Source organism: Scyliorhinus torazame, chromosome 6 (genome assembly GCF_047496885.1).
Source record: "Scyliorhinus torazame isolate Kashiwa2021f chromosome 6, sScyTor2.1, whole genome shotgun sequence".
Lineage (NCBI taxonomy): Eukaryota > Metazoa > Chordata > Chondrichthyes > Carcharhiniformes > Scyliorhinidae > Scyliorhinus > Scyliorhinus torazame.
Genome location: NC_092712.1, coordinates 309,889,382 through 309,905,001, shown reverse-complemented (window position 1 = coordinate 309,905,001; position 15,620 = coordinate 309,889,382). Strand labels below are relative to the sequence as shown.

Here is a 15,620-nt window from a genome sequence, read left to right as displayed (position 1 = left end):
CCCACCGCCCCCAGAACCGGTTCCAATGTCCCAAAAATCTGAACCCCTCCCTCCTGCACCATCTCTCAAGCCATGTATTCATTCTGACTATTCTTAAATTTCTACTCTGACTGTCTCGTGGCACTGGTAGCAATCCTGAGATTACTACCTTTGAGGTCCTACTTTTTAGCTTATCTCCTAACTCCCTAAATTCGGATTGTAGGACCTCATCCCGTTTTTTGCCTATATGCACCACGACAAGTGGCTGTTCACCCTCCCCCTTCAGTATGTCCTGCAGCCGATCTGAGACATCCCTGACCCGTGCACCCGGGAGGCAACATACCAATCGGGAGTCTCGTTTTCGACCACAGAAGCACCTGTCTACACTCCCCTTACGATTGAATCCCTATGACTATAGCCCTGCCAGTCTTTTTCCCGCCCTTCTGTGCAGCAGAGCCAGCCACGGTGCCAAGAGCCTGGCTATTACTGCCTTCCCCTGGTGAGTCATCTCCCCCAACAGTATCCAAAACGGTATACCTGTTTTGGAAGGAGATGACCGCAGGGGACACCTGCACTGCCTTCCTGCTCTTTATCTGCCTTTTGGTCACCCTTTCCCTGTCTCCCTCACCAATCCTAATCTGCGGTGTGAGCAGCTCACTGAATGTGCTATCCACGACCTCCTCAGCATCGCGGATGCTCCAAAGTGAGTCCATCCGCAGCTCCAGAGCCGCCATGCTGTCTAACAGGAGCTGCAGCTGGACACACTTCCTGCACATGAAGGAGTCAGGGGCATCGGCTGCGTCCCTGAACTCCCATATTGAGCACGAGGCGCTCTTTCATTTCCATGGACCACAAGGATTTTACTGGTGTGCGACGGCTCGAGTGTCTCAGTAGCTGCTGATGATCGGTTCTTTGGTGACATCTGGTGGCACAAAGACTACACAACACTCCGACTCCCGTCGTCACAACATGGCTTGCACAGGGTACCTGTTTTGTGAACACGAATGGAGTCAGGTGAGTGAAAAGCTGAATGTGTTGAGAGAAATGGTTTAAAATTGCTTTTGAAGGCCTCAATTTTTCATTGCTGCGCCTCACAATGCCATTAAGATCATCACTGCGTAACAGTGCATGGGAAAATTGTATTCAACCTGTGTGTTCCCAGTGGGGAAAGAGCAAATTGCTGTGTGTGTGTGTGTGTGTGTGTGTGTGTGGTGGGGGGTGGGGAGGGGGGGGGGGGCATAGCTTAGAGAGAACATTGAGGGTCTTATGGGGTAGCTGTAGAGAACTAGTTCCCTCTAGTGGGGGGAATCCAGAAGAAGCGGGGATAATTTGTATACCAGAGCTAGGAGAGAAATCAGCAAGTCCCTCCCCAGAATGGTTGTGAACGCTGTGTGGTTTGAAGATTGCAAGATTGATTTTGACAGGTTTTCTGAGATAACGTGCTGAGGGATCTCCTGAGCTCGTGAAAGACATGGGGCTGGATTTTACAGCCCCCTCCCATGGCTGGGTGGTTAGTCAATGGAGGAGTAGGTTTGGCACCTGCGAGTCTACCCGCCCTCAGACCTTTTGAGGTCCTTAACTGCCTAAACAAGAGGCAATCGAGGGTCTAAATCCACCTCCTCCACCATAATATGCTTCGTGGGGGAGTGGGCATGCTGCAGTTCACCAACTCTGGTGGAAAAGCAGGAAGGGGGGGGGGGGGGGTGGCTGGTGGAGGAGGGAGGGGGATGTGCACCTCCTTTGGGGGCAGCCTCCCAAGGCGGTAGCCCCCATTATGTCTTCGCAGACCCTGGCCTCCAAAACCTGACCCCTCACTCACTCTCTCCCACTTACCCGAGTCCAGGATCCATTGCTCTCATCTCTATGGGACCTGCTGACAGTCTTGGCAGGGCCTGGATTCTGGAGCTGCTGGGACTGCAAGAGCTGCTGGCCAATCAGATTGGCTGACAGCTCTCGAGGGTGTTGACTTTCTTACACTGAGGGTCGCGATTCCCACGTTGAGCTTCTTAAGGCCACCCACCATGTAATATCCGCTCTTCTAAAGGGAAGGGGGGGGGGTGCGATATGTAACAAATAGGGCAGCAATTTTTAAAATACATGTTCCATCTGTTATGGATGGCTGATATAGGGCAGGAAATTTTCAGATGGTGGGGTTCCCACTCTGTTATCTATAGAGGGCAGCACGGTAGCACAGTGATTAGCACTATTGCTTCACAGTGCCAGGGTCCCAGGTTCGAATCACGGCTTGGGTCACTGTCTGTGCGGAGTCTGCACGTTCGCCCCGTGTCTGTGTGGATTTCCTCCGGGTGCTCCGGTTTCCTCCCACAAGTCCTGAAAGACGTACTGTTAGGTGAATTGGACATTCTGAATTCTCCCTCTGTGTACCTGAACAGGCGCCGGAGTGTGGCGACTAGGAGCTTTTCACAGTAACTTCATTGCCGTGTTAATGTAAGCCTACTTGGACAATAAAGATTATTATAATAAATGCCAGCGGGGAAGGCATCACGGCTGTTCATGGCAGCCCCATTGCCATTTAACACTCCGAGGAACTTGCACTGGCTGGTGGCGGGGCTTCCATCCCTGATTTGGGAGGGAGTCTTGCCTCAGAGACTTAACGGCCACCCGGATGGCAGAGAACTCTGCCATCCCAGCGACGCCGTCCGGCCTGGTGCCCAATGCTGGGATTTGTGATGAATATCTAATCCCTGCTTCACGCCCATATTTTAGAGATAATGAGCGGTATTCTCCCCCCCCACGCCGGGTGGGAGAATCATTGGGGTGCCGCGCAAGTCGCTCCACGCCGCCCCGACACCCGCACGCGATTCTCCCACCCCCCCAATACCAGCGCCGCGAGAATCGCGCCGGGCCGCTCGGAGAATCGTCGCAAACAGCGAGCGGCAATTCTCCAGCCCGGATGGGCTGAGCGGCCGGCGAAAAAAAATGACAGTCCCGTCGATGCCGTTCACCCCTGGTCGCTGCCGGCAGGAACTGTGCGGGAACGCTGGGGGGGGGGGGCCAGCCTGTGAGGGGGGCCGTTCACGACGGCGTGGGCACTTAGTCCCGGGAGCAGAGAATCCCACCCAATGTTTACTTCTGGGAAGAGTATTGTGGGAAAGAGAAGGTAACCAAAATGATGAGCTTTAAAGGTTGCCAGGACACAAAGGAAAATGGCAGCTCAGAAGGTCCAAAGATGTGCAGGTTAGGTGGGGTTACGGGGATAGGCCGGGGGAGTGGGCCTGAATGGCTCTCTTCTGCACTGTAGGGATTCCAGGGAAGGTTACCTCTGCTTTTTTTAAATCAGAGTCAGAGGTGAGGTTTAGACCAGATGCTCCAGGTATAGAATTTACAGTGCAGAAGGAGGCCATTCGGCCCATCGAGTCTGCACCGGCTCTTGGAAAGAGCACCCTACCCAAGCCCACACCTCCACCCTATCCCCATAACCCAGTAACCCCACCCAACACTAAGGGAAATTTTGGACACTAAGGGCAATTTAGCATGACCAATCCACCTAACCTGCACATCTTTGGACTGTGGGAGGAAACCGGAGCACCCAGAGGAAATCCACACACACACACGGAGAGAACATGCAGACTCCGCACCGCCAGTGACCCAAGCCGGGAATCGAACCTGGGACCCTGGAGCTGTGAAGCAATTATGCTAACCACTATGCTACCGTGCTGCCCCTCTTTGGGTATCTTTGAGTTGTGGGGGCGAAACCCACGCAGACACGGGGAGAATGTGCAAACTCCACACGGACAGTGACCCGGGGCCGGGATTCGAACCCGGGTCCTCAGCGCCGCGAGGCAGCAGTGCAAACCACTGTGCCACGTGCCGCCCTACTTAGCTGGAGAACTTGAATGTGATGCCTACACTGCATTTGGTGAACCTGGAAGGACTACATTATCATGGAGATGGGTGGAGCTTAAAAGGGTCCTCCGACTTTGAGATGGGTGGAGCTTAAAGAGGTCCTCCGACTTTAATTTATCTGTATGTTTGCTGGGAGAGGGGATTGGTAACAGTTTGGACCCCGTGTGTTCTGCAGTTCACAGAAACGCCCTGGGAGCTGTTACCAAGTACCAGGCAGAAAGGGCTCAGCAAAGCCCTAGGGAGCAGCAATGGTGGAGGAAGGTCACCGGTTTCATGCCTGGCAGTTAGGGGTCGGAGAAGCCCGGAACGCCATTTATAACTCGCTGCAGCAGGGAAACCGGAGCTTGGCGAAACCCTGGGGCAGTGCCAGTTTGGCGAATCCAGCAATCCACGAAACAATGGGAAGTGCGCTGGTAGTTGGAGGTGGGAATGTCGCTTTGTGAACCCTGTGGAACGCTGCCTCAGCAGGTGAGACTGAACCAGCCGTTGAGGCAGTCCGAGTTGGAGAGATTCTGAGGGAATTCAGAGGCGAGATCTTCAACAGTGAAGAGTAGAAATTCCTCATGAGGGATAGAGTTTTATAACAGGATTTTGTGACTCGCAATGGTCTCGGATGTCTAGGTGGGTTGCTGCGAAATCTGTCGGATCTGTCTTGGTCATATCTGCCATTTAATGTACAGTATGGTGTGGGTGATTACAGTTTGCCTCTTAATTCATACTGACCTCCTATTAGTTCTGAATATTAGTGTGCAAGATAGATATTATAGATTGTTTCACTTTCTTAAAGCTGTGGAACCTTGTGGTTTTATTCTCAGTGGCTAACTGGGTTTCCATAGAAACCCTACAGTACAGGAAGAGGCCAGTTGGACCATTGAGTCTGCACTGACTCTCCGAAAGAACCCCCTACCTAGCACCCTACACCTAACCCACCTGCACCTCCCTGCAAATCTTCGGACACTAAGGGGCAATTTAGCACGGCCAATACCTGCACATCTTTTGTGGACTGTGGAGGAAAAACCGGAGCACCCGGACGAAACCCACGCAGGCGCGCACAAATCTGTGGCTCTTGTTCTTAAGTAAAGTTTCCAAACCAAGTCTCGAGGAGGGCGGGGGTGGGTCATCGGGTGGGCTTCTACCATCCCAGAACTCCACCCACCAGTCTCAAAATTAAGGCAAGGCAGGAGGCAGCCCTTACGTGGCAAATAAATGGGCTCTTAAAGGCCTTCATTGGGGAGAGGGCAGGCTGGCCGGTCTAAACCTCACCTGCCCCCAGTAAAATTGTGAAAGGTGTGGGATGAGCATGTAGGTGGCGAGAAGGCCACCCGGGAAATTTTATGCCCCCCCCACCCACCTCACCACCTGTAAACCCACCGACTATGGGCTATAAAAGTCTACCCACAAGGATGTTTACAGATCCCAGCATGGCCCCACGATTCCTAGAGCTGTGACCTCCTCCCGACCTGCAACCTCGGAGATCTCCAGTGTTCCTCCAATCCTGGCCTTGAGCAACCCTGATTTTAATTACTCCATTGGAGCCCACACGTTCAGCGGCCTAGGCCCTTAGCTCCGGAATGTTCCCTCACTAAAACCTTTCTGCCTCTTCCCCTCTCCCCTGTTGTGACATTCCCCAAGGTCAAACTCTTTAACCAAGGTTCGGACGTGGTCATCTGCTCTAACTTTTTCAGCATTGGGCAAACTTCCGGTGGTGATTTTTGCTGGTGAGCGAACTCTGCCTTTGGCAAAATTTTGCTTATTTCTGTTGGCAGCTGGAGTGCAAAGGTGCAATATTTCTAATCGCAGAAGACAATAAGAGAATGATGTGAAACCCGAAAAATTAAAAAGTCAAGGACATCATTGAGCGTGGTCCTGCCTGAACGTGTCGCCACCAATGTATGCATGTCTACTGAGATATCCATAATCCTCCTCAACATGAAGGCAGCATTGGATTGGCTTTCCCTTGGCTCCTCCCCTTCCTTTTGGAAACTTGCTTTGATTGTGTTTATTCCTCCTCCGACAACATCGACAGCAAACACTCGCTCAGGCCAAGACGCCATGTGGGGGTCGCCAACATGGCGAGGGCCCGTCAATGCCACGTGCACTGAACCGCCAGCCAGTCAGACCCACCGCCCAAATAATCATCAAAGCAAAATACTGCGGGTGCTGGAAAACGGAAATAAAAACGTAGGATGCTGGAAAAGCTCAGCAGGTCGGGCAGCATCTGGGGAGAGAGAAACCGAGTTCGCGTTCCCAGTCTGTATGGCTGGTACTGCTCTGATGGCAGAGTAGTGGCGTGTCAGAAAGGAGCGGCCCCCCTCCCCCTTCAGCTCTCCCACGCCTAATGGAGCAGGCAGACCTCTTCGGGAGGAGATGGGATTTATTCTAAAGATGACAGTGGATCACGTGCCAACTCTCTAAAACGTCTAAAAATGGCTTAAATAGCACAGCTCTCATGGGGTGGTTTGCAAATTGCTGAACTGCCCCCCTTTTACTGAATACCAAGAGCCAAAGATTTGCCCGCAGGCCCTGTCCATCACCGGACAGGCCCAGAGTGAAAAACAAGCTGGAACACAGGGCAGCAGATGACACAACATCACCAACAATCTGTCCTGGTCCCCCCCACGTCGGCGCTACGCCCAAGAAAGCACAACCTCGCCTATACTTCCTCAGGAAACTGAAGAAATTCGGCATGTCCACACTGACTGTGCACCATGGAAAGCATCCGATCTCGCTGCATCACAGCCTGGTATGGCAACTGCTCGGCCCAAGACCATAAGAAACTACAGAGAGTCGTGAACACCGCCCAGTCCATCACGCGAACCCGCCTCCCATCCATTGACTCCGTCTACACCTCCCGCTGCCTTAGGAAAGCGGGCAGTATAATCAAAGACCCCTCCCACCCAGCTTACACACTCTTCCAACTTCTTCCATCGGGCAGGAGATACAAAAGTCTGAGAACACGCACAAACAGATTCAAAAAAGGTTTCTTCCCTGTTGTTACCAGACTCCTAAACGACCCTCTTATGAACTAATCTGATCTCTTCACACATCTTCTCTGCTGAGTAGTACTACACTTCTGTCTGCTTCACCCGATGCCTGTGTCTATGTATTTACATTGTGGATTTTATGTTTGCCCTATGTATTTTCTTTTCATGTATGGAATGATCTGTCTGGACTGTACGCAGAACAATACAGTTCACTGTACCTCGGTACACGTGACAATAAACAAAATCCAAAATTCTAGTCCCAGTTGCGTCTCGACTCCTACTTGAACTTACGTCCCGTGCATTTTTTAAAAACAAAATGTTTTATTCCAGTTAATGCTGTCTTTCTTTTTCTCCCAGGATTTCCCTTCTGTTCAAGTTTCGTTTGATTTTGCTTTTAATTTATTTATAACTAATATCTATTGTTTTTCTGCACCTTGCGTAAACATTGGTGACACTATCATTGCAGCAGCAAAGTAAAATTAAAAAAACATAATTTGAAGCTTGCAAGCAGCAAGTGCTGCTGTTCTGCCTGTTAACTTGCCACTGGATCCAGCGATCTGATCACGCGTCAGTCAGATCGCTTACGGGCTAGTTCTAAAGGTCAAACTGTACTTTATCCTTTACAAAAGCTGCTGCTGCTGCAGCAACGACATCGCAACATTCCTTATCAATGCGGAAAGGGGAGAGCAAAGGTTCACATTTACACAGGGCAAGCTTGCGGTGCATTACGAGAAGTCCAGGACATACCCAGTGACACCCAAGTGTAGTTGGTACCATCCCTTGCATCCTCTGAAAACACTAAGGGGAACTTTTGATAATTACTTCCCTTGTCACAATTGTCTATTATTGCTCCTATTTTATGGCAGCTAAGATGTATCGTTCTTTTAAAAGTATGCTACTTCGTTATCCACAAACCAAGCTACGCTGTAAGTCTCACTCAACGTTGACTTGGTGTGACGGTGTGCGATGGATGATGGAACTGTATTTCCTTTGAGGTTGTTGGAAACGATAATCGAGAGAGAGAGATGAGAAATGGCTGTGGATTCAGCATCTCCCATTTCACATGATTTCTCGTGATCAAAATGGCGGCCAATGGCGTAACAATGGTAAATATGAGAATGTACCGGACTCAGAGAATAAGACAATAAAACATGAACTGTGTCCCAAGGTAATTAAATCTGATGGAATAATATAGCTTTAATAGATGAGAAATAGAGACACGCTGTCACCTTGCATGCCTTCAGGACAGATGCAGGAATGCCAAATTTCAAAGCGAGCTACAATTCATACTGCGCGAGAAAAGTGTGGATTCTCCATGGTGACATTTCAACCAGAGTCGACTTGCCAGCAACTTTTGCTCATGCAGTATAATTTGTTGCTCCCTTCAAAATTTGGCATTCCTGCATCTGTCCCGATGTGTACAAGACGAGAAGCTTCGACAGCATATTTAGTTTGTTGGCAATACTCAAGTTCTTGAACCAGCAAATGACTCGATGAAAAATAAGACGTTACCTGGCAGGTGTTTTTAGAAAATGATGGTTGAATTTTCAAATGGCCATGTTTTTCGTGGAGTTGCTCCTGTGATGAGCATTTACTCTGTTTCCTCCTTCTGTGCTTCCTCTCAGATTCATCAGGAACATCTTCAGCTTCACTGCTGTCCACGTTCCCAAGTCCTCGGGTCTGTGCATTGTAGTTTACATCGAGTTGCCCAGCTGGTTTGTGGTCCCTGTGGTTCTGTCCTCTTTCGTCTGGCATAACCGGATCGTCCGGCCCTCGCACAGATATCCGTATGGAACCGGTGGAGGACGTCTCGGAGTCTGAGCACATGGTCTCTGTGTTAGTGTATCGGCCGGACGACGGCGAGGTGACCGATCGACGCTTTCCGTCCGTGTACAGCCAGTCGTTGTCATGCTGCGAATCCGTGAAGTAGGTCTCATCCGACAGCTTCCCGGAGTGCTGCCGGAACTCACCGAGGGTCGAGCTCCAGCCAATGTTGTCATCGTTGTCGTCATCTGTTCCCATCTCGTCGTAGGCCGACACGACGTCTGCTTCGCTCTCCAGTGCTATAAACACTCTGCTCTTGGGTTTGGCCAACAACCGAGGGCGGCCAGCTGGTGTGCTCTGCATTGCCATCCAGTTCCCATCAGGGCTGTGCAGTATAGCTGAGGAACCTGCATTGCAAATATATCAATGCAATAGAGACCATAATCAGAGAGTTAGAACAAGCTGCAATGAATAGAAAAATACGTTCGACAAGGGAGCCGCAATATTGTTCCCTGACTAATCTGATGACATTGACGGACATGTAGAATTCATCAAAGGATAGTTTCAGAAGAAAGACTATAAAACAAGAAAATTACATCTGTTGCATGAATATTGTTACTTCGAACGGACCATGTGTATTTTTGCACTGTTGTGTTGTCTCCCTAATCTAATTAACCTCACAGGAAAGTTGAACAAATAAATGTTTCATGTGTGAATTCCCAATTCCCCACAGAGTGAACGGGTGAATGGGGGTATGGCGGGGCCAGTAAATGCCGGGAGATCCCTCTTCCAGGATCGGATCAGTATTCACCAAATCTGCATAATAGAGTGAAGCAGCTGGTCTCATTCTAACAGGCGCGAGTCTACCTGTTAGACTAATCTACCTTGGCCCTAGGATTAACCCCTTCGCTTCAGAGACCTTAGTCAAGCGATGTCCAGTTCTGGTCCCCGCGAACGGGGACCAGATGGAATAGCATTGGGGGGTGGGGTCTCCCAGGGGATCAGAGGCCCCCAGGTGGTGCAGGGTGCCACCTGGGCAACTTGGCATGGCCAGCCTGGCACCCTGGCTGACCCACTTGTGTGCCAGTCTGGCACTGCCAAGGTGGCAGGGGCACTGCCAGGATGGCAGTGGCATGGTATCAGGCTAGCATTTTTGCTCGTGCCAGGGATCAGGCCCGGAGATGCCCTGCCCATATGAGGTGGGTTGTGGGAGTCCCCCCCGCATCGAGGACCTCCTTATGGGTGTGTTGGGGGGTCTAGGGGCTGCATCAGAGAGGGTCAAGAGATGGCAATCTCCTCCTAGACTGTGGGGTTTTGGCGAGCGAGCTCCTCAGTGCAGGAAACGGGACTAAGTGCAGCCTCGGCGGGGAGTTACCCGCTGAAGCCCTGGATTGCAACAAAGTCCTGTTCAATAGCGTGGTCTTTCTCTGGGCTGTGAGCGGGAAACACCCGGCTAAACGCGCTCGACACAGGATTCTGTTGCAATTTGGTTAGATCGCACCCAATGTCTTAAACAGGCTTTGAAGAGATGCAGCAAGATGAATTGCTTTGCTGAAGCTGCTAAAATGTATCTTAGACCTAGATTTCTAAAAACAGAGCCCCTGGCGTATGCACTGTGCATTGACTCCTACACAGCCGTAGAAACTCATTCGGACTGTTGCACCAGTCTCCTATTTCCCTGACCTTTCACCAGATGATTTTTAAACTGGTCTTTCCCAAAGGTTTTATCAATCCCTTTTCGAAAACCCGTTATGGATTCTGCTTCCACAATTCATCGAGAAAGAAAATTCATCTGGCCTCCCCGTCATTTTGGCTATGATCGTAAATTTAAACTCCACCGACTGACTTACCAGCCAGTTGGAGAAGGTTTCCTGATTGAAACTATTGAATATGTAAACAGTTTGATCAAAACTTCCCTGCGCTGATTTAGAAAAAGGCTTCATTTTCCTCTGATCTCGTCTTGGAACGAGAGCCCCTCTCTTACTAAATGCATCCGAGTGAATTGTCTTCTGTACCTTTTCCGTGGCCCGGCACCTTTACTCCGAGAGTAGTAAGGGCGTGGTATGCCCTGCCTGCAACAGTAGTGGACTCGCCAACACTAAGGGCATTCAAATGGTCATTGGATAGACATATGGACGATAAGGGAATAGTGTAGATGGGCTTTAGAGTGGTTTCACAGGTCGGCGCAACATCGAGGGCCGAAGGGCCTGTACTGCGCTGTAATGTTCTATGTTCTATGAAGTGGGCCGCTCAAAATCGTACAAAGTACTACTCTCCGTGTGACGCCATCAATGAATTATTTTGTTTTCGCATTTCCACTTTGTTTTTGGACTCCGAACCCTTATTTAGAAAGCTTGGATGCCAGACTTTAAAAAAGTACCCAAACTTTATCAATCTGTCTTTCCACATGTGTTGTTTTGGCAACAGTCATGACAAGATCAGTGAGTCAGCATGTAGCAACGTTGTAAATAGCATCCGGGTTTTATTATTTCAGCCAACTCCTCCTCTTCAGAGATTTCAAGAATCAGAGATTAGTCAGCCATAGTCTGAATGTGGCCAATTTGGAATGGTCTAGAAAAGAAAGGTATTTAGAGGATTTGAACAGGGACCAGGCACTTTAATGTCAGGGATCAACGCTCTGCTCTTCCTGATCGTTGGCAGCCGGATCGTCTGGTCCCGCTGCTGCCAAAGGGGTTTCCCGCTGGATGTGGCCCTCACCGCACTGAAACCCAGGGCCATCGACGGAATGGAATATCATGAAAGCATGATCGGTCAAAAAGCTCCGGACCTTGGTTTTGATCCCCACATTTTCTTCCTCCCTCCCAGACCAGATCATTCGCATTACTATCGTCCTCCGTTTTCGAACTGGCATTCATTGGCTCACTCCTACTGTTCCCATTTAGACTTTTCTTAAGTATTCCCTCACTGTGTATTTAAAAAATAATTCTCTGGTCCTCAGCCCTGACTGGAGCAGAGAAACTGCGATCTGTAGCCAAGTTTGAAGACAAGCCTCCAAGTCACGATAGGCTCTTCCCCGGCTTGTCTAATGCCTTCCTGCATTATGGCGGGAGACAAGGAGGTGAGTCCTCAAGAATGCGTTAACCCCTGGTTGGCCTCGCTGGCTTCTATCTCATGTAAATGCTATGACATGGCTAATTTCTGTATGTCAATTCTATTGTGCTCTGAAATAATTTTATTGAAAGTTACAAGGTATGAATTGCCCATCCCAGAATTCTAAGGTTCTAGTCATTGGCTACAGGAGTTTAAAAAAAGCTTATCCTTCAAATCTTAACGATTGGCAGTCGCTAGTTTTAACTCGTGATATAATGGTTCTTTAATTTTAACAACTCTCTCATGTTGAGTCTCAGTATATAACAGTGGAAAAACAAAGTCACTGAATTAAAAATGAGGACGACTAAAATCCGGTAACCATCTTGAGCATTGGGAGCTGGGAGTTCCAGGAGAACGCTCCCAATCTCGCATCGTAAACCTGGCATGGCTTACAATCCCTCTGATTCACATAGTGGCACACAATCCAAAAATGTCAGGAAAGTTCGAACAGAGATTTGCAGAGAAACGCTGGGATCCCTTTGTGTTTTTGTCTGGTTCAAAATCTTGAATGCTAAATCGCTATTTAATGGTTGGCAGGTTTGAACACTTAATAGATGCTATTATTTTGCCCAGAAAAAATAAATGCATATTTTGCTTTTTGCATTGCAAAAGCAAACATTGTGAGCACTCGATTCAGCTGATATCTGTGTCCATTAATGATCAATTGTCAATATATTAGTGCCTGCTCTCCATGTTTTGGGATCCCAGTAGAATCATAGAATTTACAGTGCAGAAGGAGGCCATTCGGCCCATCGAGTCTGCACTGGCTCTTTGAAAGAGCACAATACCCAAGCCCACACCTCCACCCTATCCCCATAACCCAGTAACCCGACCCAACAGTAAGGGCAATTTTGGACGCTAAGAGCAATTTAGCATGGCCAATCCACCTAACCTGCACCTCTTTGGACTGTGGGAGGAAACCGGAGCACCCGGAGGAAACCCACGCACACACGGGGAGAACGTGCAGACTCCGCACAGACAGTGACCCAAGCCGGGAATCGAACCTGGGACCCTGGAGCTGTGAAGCAATTGTGCTAACCACCATACTACCGTGCATGCTACAGTACTTCATGCAAGCAGAGCCGCCTGATGGTTCTGTACCTGCATTATCCAGCAAGTCCATACTTTTCCAGCTTGGTAGTGTGTAAGGTCGGACGTCCAAGGGTTGGAATTGCTCCTGCTTCCACACTGCTTCTGAGATGGTTGGTTTGACGGTGGCTTGGGCCAGCTCTTTTGTTAGATTTTCCTCGCTGGTCAGTGAGAATTCAGAGCGAGATCTCTAGGAAGGGAAAACAAAGAGTGATGAATAGGATTGTCCCACCATATTTCTGATCACAAACAATATCCTTTGCTCAACAACGATCTATGTTATTAATTGAGTAACTGGGGTCACCGGTTGATGTCTCTAGTACAGTCAACATCATTGTTAAACAGTGCAGACAGAAAGATGAGATAAATCAATAATGTAGCAACAATTACTGAAAAGACACATGTTGCCAAAGCTTTAAGTCTTGCACTGATCAGGACAAATGCAAGAACGCCAAATGCTGACACCAATTTATACTACAGGAAAATGGCCGCTGATTGACCAAAGTGCTGTCATAGAGAAAGCAATGGGGAACGATAGGCTCCCCAGGTTCCCAGCTAACTTAGAAAAGGTGCAATGCTTTCTTAATTCCAGGAATCAGTCCTTGTTCCGTGATCCTAGAACGTTTAGTGGTTGTCGCTCTGACAGCATCCACCACTTCCCCAGGGAGCAAAAGAGCTGCCAGCCTCTGATTGGCCAGCAGGTTTCTAAGGGCGGAAATTCTGGCCAAGGGTGGGGGGGGGGGGGGGGGGGGGGGGGGAGGTGTTTGATCCTGGGACGATCCGCCAATGGCCACTTGTGCCTGGAAGGTACTTAATACTGATGGGCCTTCTCAGAAGGAGCAAAGCAGGTCTCTCGCTGGCTGTCCAGCTAACCAGCGAGACAGCTGACACCTCCATAAAATCTCTTCCCCCCCCCCCGCCCCCCTCCGTGTCTGCCCCACTCACATCAATCTTGGGTCTGTTTAAGATCCTGAGGGCTTAGACAGGGTGGATGTGGAGAGGATGTTTCCTCTTGTGGGCGAATCCCGAACCAAGTCCCGATAGACGTGCTTGTTAGGTGAATTGGACATTCTGAATTCCTCCTCATTTCAGTTTTAAAGGATTATCCCTTCAGTCTAAGGTTGTGTCCTCTGGTTCTAGTTTCTCCTACTAGTGGAAACATCCTTTCGGCATCCACTCTATTTAGGCCTCTCAGTATTCTGTAAGTTTTAATGAGACCCCCCCCCCCCCCCCACCCACCATCCTTCTAAATTCCATTGAGTACAGACCCAGAGTCCTCAACCACTCCTCATATGACACCCCAAAGTCCTCAACCGTTCCTCATACGACATATACTTCATTCCCGGGGTCATTCTTGTGAACCTTCTCTGGACCCCCTCCAAGGACAACACATCCTTACTTAGATACAGGGCCCAAAACTGCTCACAATACTCCAAATGGGGTCTGACCAGAGCCTAATACAGTCTCAGAAGTACATCCCTGCTCTTGCATTCTAGCCCGCTCAACATGAACGCTAACATTGCATTTTCCCTCCTAACTGCCAACTGAACCTGCACGTTAACCTTAAGGGAACCCTGAACTAGGACTCTGAAGTCCCTTTGTGCTTCTGATTTTTGAAGCCTTTTCCCATTTAGAAAATAGTCTATGGCACTATTCTTCCTACCAAAGTGCATGACCTCACACTTTTCCACACTGTGCATTCCAGCTGCCATTTCTTTGCCCACTCTCCTAGCCTGTCCAGGTCCTTCTGCAGCCTCTCTGCTTACTCAAGACAACCTGGACCTCTACATATCGTTGTAACATCTGCTAACGTAGCAACAATGCCCTCAGTTCCTTCTTCCAGATCATTAATGTATATCATGAATAGCTGTGGTCCCAACACCAACCCCACAAGGGAATACAATAGCGACATAGACTGTGTAAGTAAATAGATTGGAAAAGTGTGAAGCACTGAGATAGCACGATAGCAATCATTTACTTCTGAAACCAAGCATTGTGTTGTGAAATATAAAGAGCAGATGGAAAAGGGGGAAAGGTACAATCAATGAAAGGGTCCAGCTCAGTGACGAATGATTATCCGAAAATAATGTTCACTGCGATGATGTCTCAGACATTTGTAGCGAGACACATTTGACAGTGCCCATCACTGGATGATGTCAAGTTATTTTTCAATTCAAAATCGTTGGCGCATTCTCTGGATGTTGGTGCCACTGCGTGGGATGAGGCTAGTAAATCAACAGTTAAATCAATGGTGACACTTTTTGAAGCTCCTGTAATGAAGCCCGAATAAACGCAGCTAAATCATTCAGGTTTCTTTGCAACACGGTGTTGTTCAGTTTGAATTATAATGTGAAATCTGCAGATATATTACATCAGGTTTACAGCAGAGAAAAAGCCCTTACAGCCCAACTGGTCGGTGCTGCTGTTAACGCTCCACATAGAATCATAGAATTTACAGCGCAGAAGGAGGCCATGAAGATGTGCCTCCTCCTACCCCTCTGAGAGTCAAAGAGGTCGAGAGCACAAAAAACGCCCTTCAGCCCATCGCCCTTGTGCCGGTCAAAAGCCACCAACGATTCTAACCCCATTTCCCAGCACTTGGCCCATAGCCTTGTGTGCCTTGGGATCACAAGTGCTCATCTAAATACTTCTTAAATATGAGGATCTCTGCCTCCACCACCCTTTCCGGCAGTGAGCTCCAGACTCCCGCCACCCTCTGGGTAAAATGGTATTTCCTCACATCTCCGCTAAAACTCCTGCCCCTTACCTTAAATCTATGCCACCTGGTCATTGATCCCTCCACCAAGGGCAAACGTTTCTACCTGT

The 15,620-nt window shown here is 49.1% G+C and overlaps 1 protein-coding gene across 3 annotated transcripts in view; it reads right to left on the bottom strand.

Annotated features, from left to right (window-relative positions):
- Nucleotides 1-15,620, bottom strand: part of myripb (myosin VIIA and Rab interacting protein b) — a 475,899-nt gene that overhangs the window by 59,576 nt on the left and 400,703 nt on the right. For all 3 annotated transcript variants that reach the window (XM_072510045.1, XM_072510047.1, XM_072510046.1), the window contains exons 9-10: nucleotides 12,807-12,984; nucleotides 8,343-9,001 (exon numbers count right to left, since the gene is read on the bottom strand). In XM_072510045.1, coding sequence (XP_072366146.1) covers nucleotides 8,343-9,001; nucleotides 12,807-12,984 — 837 coding nt within the window. The remainder of the gene's footprint in view (nucleotides 1-8,342; nucleotides 9,002-12,806; nucleotides 12,985-15,620) is intronic.